We start from the raw sequence: 6,777 nt of genomic DNA, 5'->3' as shown, positions 1-6,777 counted from the left end.
TTTTTTTTTTTGAAAATGCAAGTCTTCACAACAACAAATGAAATTTAGGTGAGTAAGATATAGAGAAACAACCTGCAGCGGTTCAATCATAGGATGGTCTAATATTAGGCTGTGTGATTGAATAACAGAACGAACTTCACCATCCAACATTGACAATGGTACTTGACTGCAAGGTGTAGAAAGCATAGCTAGCTTCATAACAGCATCCAGAATAATAAGCTCAGAAGGTAAAGTCCNAAGCTAATCAAACAACAACCATATGATAAAGAACTTTGTCAAAAGATGAACCTAAAATTCAAAAATAAAAATATATAAAGCGTGTATTCTACACATACAAGTTCACAGATATAGTTTTGCTAAATTACCTTTAAAAAGGATTCTGCAAGTATCTGAGCGATACTAGCAGCGGGCATGGAATGCGTTTGGACAAGGAGACATGCTTCCTCAAAAGAATCTTGTGCTTTAAGAGAAAGTAAACGTAACAACTCTATTGGCTGCTTTTGATATGCCTCAGTGAATGTAAGTCCCAGTATGTTAGCAGCTTTTATAACTGCTATAATTTTTCTTGCCAACCCACGTCCACTGCCTTCATTTAATATGTTCGATAATTTCTCCAGAACCTAGATGATCAGATACCAATCAGTATTAAATCCAACAAAAAATTATACTAACAAGATAGGGAAAAACTAGGAAAAACAAATAAACTGGTATTTGTTTTTTTTTTTGAAAATGCAAGTCTTCACAACAACAAATGAAATTTAGGTGAGTAAGATATAGAGAAACAACCTGCAGCGGTTCAATCATAGGATGGTCTAATTTTAGACTGTGTGATTGAATAACAGAACGAACTTCACCATCCAACATTGACAATGGTACTTGACTGCAAGGTGTAGAAAGCATGGCTAGCTTCATAACAGCATCCAGAATAATAAGCTCAGAAGGTAAAGTCCCTGGAGCGAGCTTAAGCTGGAGCTGCTTAGCAGCTGTTACTTGTCCGAACTCCAGTAAAGACAGAACAGCTCTTTCCAACTCTGCAGGTTCTATACTTTCTTCCCACTTTGATAAGGATATTTCCAATCCCGTGTTTTCCTCTTGAAGCTGGAACTCGCTTTTGATGTTTAGAAGAGATGAAGAATCTTCAAAATCAGCATTCCTATCTGAAGAATCCACAAAATGTCTTATTTGTGGGACATTTCCTTTTGCTCTCCTCTTGGCCTTTGTGTTCACACCATATGTTGAAGTGCTTGTGTCTTGGTTCCTTTGATGTCCTTGGCCAGGGGCCCTGGGGTCATGCTTTTTTGAAGAAATATGGCTGTCCATTTTTGTTATGATACTTGCAGTTCGGTCAATAAGATTTGAACTCTTTCCATTCACCATGTCTTTCCCGATACTACTTGGACTAAATGCTCCAACATTTTTAACATGTGATTCTGCTTCTACAGCCAGGAGCCACACCCTCGTCTCAATTTCACGTAGAAGATGCAACGGATAAACCCTGGTATTGGTAAACTAAAGTCATAAACCTAGTAAAATTGATTACATATTGTGGTGCAAGATCACTTACGGGTGTGACAAAGTTGTTAGCCCACTCAACCACTGAAGGGATAGCAGTAATAGCTCATAGATCTCTCTTGCAGGAAGATCTTTCTCCACCGCTTCTGCATGCCTAAGGAAAAATAAACCTGCCTGCAAAAGAATAAGAAACAAATTCACTAGTATCAGTATTAAGGCTTCCACACAAAATGGTTACACTAAGGCGAACAGAGAAGTGACCTGTAAAGCAGGGAAAGAGTATCTGATGAATAGAGTTTGGCAGTGACCCCACAATGCGATTCTCTCTTCTGGAACATCCCAAAGGAATTCTTTCCATTCTGCAACCATGGATTCTGCCTATATTGAAAGCAGATACGAAGTTTTATCAAGATTGGACAGTCAGGGATCCCCTAAACATAATTAGAACCAGTGGCGTACATCAAAAACAAAGCAGCTAGTTTTCAAATACAAAGAAAAGGTATACAAAGAAAAGGTATATACTATAGGGCGCCAGATCTTCTATTATGTGGAACCAAATTAAAGTAATATTTCAACTCAATAAGGAAAGCTTGTGCAATTTTGTATTGACTAGGTAAAACCGTGCCTTCCGAGGGAAAATGCCTAGTTCCTTCTTGACATCACATTTCTTTTGAAGTTATATTAAGAAAAAGATCACATATTTCCTACACTACTGCAATTGTGATTCATCCTTAAGTTAAAAAAACCTCTACAAAAGCAATTCGCATGGGGCAGTGTATGACCACCATGCAGTGCAAGAGAAGTCGTCAGCAATGGACATACAAAATAGCATGGGAAAATCAGCCAGAAATAGCTAATTGGTCGATAATAGTCTCAGACCATAATTTTAAGTTGCTAGGCCTTCAGAATCCAAGTGACCAGAAACTTTCTGGCAGTTCAAGTATAAGATAAGTGCCAAGAAATTTTGTTACCTGCGTTTCAGTAACATGATGAACAGAGGATGTCCAAGTGACACTAATGGTTTCAAGTTGCTTGGCCCAATTTCGTGCTTGCTCCCACTGCCTGTTCTTTTCTAAAGCTGTCAGAAGAGAGCCATCGTCAAGGGCCTCATTTCCTAAGTCAAGATCATTCTCCCGGAGTGATGGCTCAGCCAAGTTAACTTTCCAATAAAGACGCCGATAATATGTTGCCGCAGATCCCCCATCACCAAAATCAGTTGCAGCAAGAAGTTGCAGTAAGCATCTTTTCTCATATGGAGATGGACAAGTTGACAAAACAGCATCAGCAGCTTTTACAGCTGTTCTGCTGATCCAAGATGCCCCATAATTGACAGCTGCATTTGACTGAAAATGCATTGATTCCTCTTTAACTCTAGCCCAAAAAGAACCCAGATGTGCTGAAGCTTCAGAGAGGCGCATTTGAGAAAATGCCTGCAGAAAAGAATAAAGACAGCTCAAAATCCTATGAAGATATCTGCATTTACCCCGGCAGAAAAAAAGAGGGAGTAGAAACTAAGCATTTGACAAAAGAAAAATAAGTAGTAAAAACTTGAAGCATTTTACAAATCTAAGTCCAGATCTTCCATTTCCTGCTCAGACCCAACCATAAGTTCTGAAGAATCTACCATCAGGTTTCTCCCATAGAAAAACAGATAAAAATGAAGAAAGTGGATGGATTCATGGTGAACAAGAACCAAACAGATCAGACCCATGAATATATACCGTGTAAAAAAAAGTAATTGTAAACAAACAACCAAGGGGCCAGTAAAAAACAGAAATAGTGGATTAAAATGTAAGACAAACCTGTAGAGCACGGACAAATGGCAGTAGAGAGCATGAAGGGAGGAACAATTCAAAAGCTTTTAGCAGAGGAAGAAACAAGCGTTGTTCACAAAGCACTGCGACCATTTTTGATAGAGACGCATGCTCAACAGACGAATCATCAGTAACACTACTATCTTCAGTTTTTGATTCTTCTGCAGCTTCTGTTCTATGTGAACAATATGTTTTACCAGCAGAGGTATTTAAACTATTGGCTGAAGCCAACAAATCCACAGATGTATGTGCAGTAAGTCGTCTCCGTTTGGTATTCCTCCTATTGTAATGAAACTGGACACCTCTAGCATCCGTTGGCAAGGAATTTGTAGATACAACGGCTGCTGCAATATTTTCTGCTATTTTAGTAGTTATATCGTTCACCTTGATAGACGATGTTTCCCTGAAACGCATATCTCTGTTAGAGCCAAGACAAGAAAAATTATGCATCTTTATATCCGAGAAGACATATTAAACCCTCAATTATAGATTTCAAATGCAAGAAGATAGTAAATGACTAGAATAGAAGATGAATTCTGATACGCCCAACCCAATTGAAATTCTGTAATTAAATTTTGTCACACCTGGCTGCAGTAATTTCCAACCAAATTGTTAGGCATGATAAAGGAGCAACATCCGGAAAGCATGATGCTATGAGAGCCAATATAGACCACGATAACTCCTTAGCTTTCGATAAAAGGTATCCCCCAGGATTCTTTAGCTTCTCAGAGTAAGCCAAAACACGAAAGAGTTCAGCAGAGACATAAGCTCCATCCTCTGTGGAGGAACATGTAAAACCTCTGCCTGTGTCATCTGAGTACGATATGGTAGCTTTCTTTTTTGAGTTTGCATATCTCAAAACCGTCAGTATGTGAGCTTTTAAGCGTTGATCACCAAACTCCTTTGATGCCTGACAGATGAAAATATGACATATAATCGTAATATAACGCTTGTAACATAAAACATTACGTTACTGTTAGTGATTTCTGAAACCAGTGAAAAAGTGAGAGGCATACCACATTGAGCACCGTATCAAATGGGTATCCTCCAAGCTGCGCTTCAGATAAAAATCCAACCTGATGTTTACAGACATCAGATTATAGCTCAAGGGTAAGAAACGAAAAGGTAAAAAGAATTATCATGAAGCATACCCAATCATTGTCCCTTGCTAGCATGGCAAGATACTTGGTGCTCAGAGGAATCTTATGCATTTGACAAAAAAGGGTAACTAAACTCCAATGCAAGCTAGCAGATGTCTGTTGAGACCGCAGTTCAGACCCATCACCATCACCTGTTAACAGCCAGTAACCACTTGTTTTTCTATCTGCTCCAACCTCTGGAAGACTAGCTTGTTCCAGATGATGAAGAACAAGCATTAGCGGAAGACCCGGTTGAGTGCCAGAAATACTGTTTGGATTATATTTTTGCTTCGACACGCTTGAGATATCAGGATAAGCATATTCATTAGCAAGGGCCCTAGCTAGTGACCCCATTAGATCACCTTCACTAGATACCGAATGAAACATAGAGCCCTTAAGAGATTTTTGGTGTGCCATATCCACATTGTCATTTGGTTTGTAGAAGGATGATATCCTTCTCAAGGATGCCACGTCAATTCGAAGCATGCTAGCAGATAAACCACAAAGCTCAAGAAGGAAGGCACATGAAGCCACTAACACAGAATCCCCAAAGTGTGTGACAGCAAGTGGTATGACCTGAAGGAAAAACAGTCATGACATAACAGACAGCAACTGAAAAGACAATAAAAGCTTGCAGATAGGATGAAAGTTAAAGTTAGAAACTGTAAGGTGGCCAGCACGTACAGATGAAAGAAGTGACTCATCACTTTGTGTCAGAGGTGCAAGTAGCATCGGAACATCTGACTGCATATTTCTTTGTCCATGTAACGAAGAGCCAGATTGATCTTCCAACTTTAGCTTTTCAACTCTATGTTCGACGAAAGCATTAAATGCTGCGAGTGGCCGTCCACGGTACAGGAAGTGCTCAAGTCCAAGCTCGGTTCCCTAATTTTGGTTCAACGTAAGCGTAAGTAATGATTATATAAACTCTATTAGTCAGTGAATATACAACGCTAACTGAAATGTTGCATGAACATAAGATACAACCTTTCATCAAGATAATTCTGTAAAAAGAAGATATTGACATGAAAATAAATTGATAGGAAACTACTAAACAACTGAAACAGTTAAAGCATCCACAAAGGTAAGATCGTCAACAGGTTAGAGAAATAGGACTACGATAGAAAGATAGTGCCACCTCAGTTTTTGAGTGATGCAGTTCCTCTTCGATGTGCTTCTGGATGATTGCTTCCCAAGATATGGCACTTATCTCAGTAGGATCGTCGACATTTATAAAGAACTCAACACCTCTATGCAGTAGATATTCCCCTGTAGGATATCCTGAGAAAGACAGCCATCCAAGAGGTCCCTACGAAGAATACTTTCCGGTGTAAGAGACGCGCAAATACATTCTAAGCTAAAGAATTCTGTTGAGCAGGTAAATTTCAACTACTGATAACGAGCAGGTGTGTAAACTATATCAGTAGCCAATTTTAAGTAAAATATATATGTGCACTGCTCGCGAATTCCCTGAGGCATATAATTTTCAGAAGAACACATAAACTCACACATCAGGAATGGATACCTGGATATAAAGCTGAACCAATCTACGAACCGCCTTAGGAAACCAACAAGGCAACATCTGCAAAAGTGAGGTATCACGTGCAGTTGAGAAAAATACGCCGTCACGCCAATTCAGATACTCCGACAAAACTGATAAATTACAGTCAGAGAGAGTAAGTCCTCAATGTAAACAGAATAAAAGAAAAAGTGTGGTGGATCAGGCTTTACCATTCTTAGTCTTGTTCCGAAAAAGGTTCCCAGATATATCTTCTCCAAGACAAGCACTAACAAGCTTACTCCATAAGGTAGGGAATCTCTGAAGAAATGATCTCAAATTCTCCAATGTACACTGCGCGGAAGAGTTACTGTGCCTGTTCACACTGCCAGAACTCAAGGATTTTTGAATTGCCACCGGAGCACACATCATAGTTGCTAAAGCTGCCATTTCTCCTGCCCCTTCGGCAATGTCATCAACAGTACAAACAATTTCATCAATCTCCGGAACACTGGGTTCACCGTTTGGTGACCCACTACGTGACATAATTGCACGTGCATTTGAAAATGAAGCATCATACTCCCGGCCCTTGATCCTGGAGAGCAGCAACCATTTTGCCCAATGAGAATCACCCTGGATACATTAAACAGATTCTTGGCATTCTCAGAAATTTAGTTTTCAAAAGACAAACCAAAAGGCGTAGAGTATCGACGTGGAATGCACTTACAACAGCTTCCTGCAATGAACTGAGTGAATCATTATCTAGGACCAATTTGTGATGATCAAGGTACAGATCCAGAAGGTTGGGCAGATT

At 39.5% G+C, this 6,777-nt stretch overlaps 1 protein-coding gene across 1 annotated transcript in view; it reads right to left on the bottom strand.

The window, feature by feature from the left end:
• Nucleotides 1–6,777, bottom strand: part of LOC104720864 — a 19,314-nt gene that overhangs the window by 4,425 nt on the left and 8,112 nt on the right. Inside the window, exons 11-23 of the mRNA XM_019232601.1 lie at nucleotides 6,197–6,596; nucleotides 5,991–6,118; nucleotides 5,604–5,774; nucleotides 5,150–5,350; nucleotides 4,478–5,041; nucleotides 4,343–4,402; nucleotides 3,911–4,236; nucleotides 3,315–3,729; nucleotides 2,484–2,942; nucleotides 1,774–1,890; nucleotides 1,565–1,686; nucleotides 787–1,495; nucleotides 366–620 (exon numbers count right to left, since the gene is read on the bottom strand). Of these exons, the coding sequence (XP_019088146.1) occupies nucleotides 366–620; nucleotides 787–1,495; nucleotides 1,565–1,686; nucleotides 1,774–1,890; nucleotides 2,484–2,942; nucleotides 3,315–3,729; nucleotides 3,911–4,236; nucleotides 4,343–4,402; nucleotides 4,478–5,041; nucleotides 5,150–5,350; nucleotides 5,604–5,774; nucleotides 5,991–6,118; nucleotides 6,197–6,596 (3,927 nt within the window). The remainder of the gene's footprint in view (nucleotides 1–365; nucleotides 621–786; nucleotides 1,496–1,564; nucleotides 1,687–1,773; nucleotides 1,891–2,483; nucleotides 2,943–3,314; nucleotides 3,730–3,910; nucleotides 4,237–4,342; nucleotides 4,403–4,477; nucleotides 5,042–5,149; nucleotides 5,351–5,603; nucleotides 5,775–5,990; nucleotides 6,119–6,196; nucleotides 6,597–6,777) is intronic.

Source organism: Camelina sativa, chromosome 11 (genome assembly GCF_000633955.1).
Source record: "Camelina sativa cultivar DH55 chromosome 11, Cs, whole genome shotgun sequence".
NCBI lineage: Eukaryota > Viridiplantae > Streptophyta > Magnoliopsida > Brassicales > Brassicaceae > Camelina > Camelina sativa.
The sequence above is the reverse complement of the archived record's forward strand: the minus strand, read 5'-3'. Positions and strand labels throughout refer to the sequence as shown.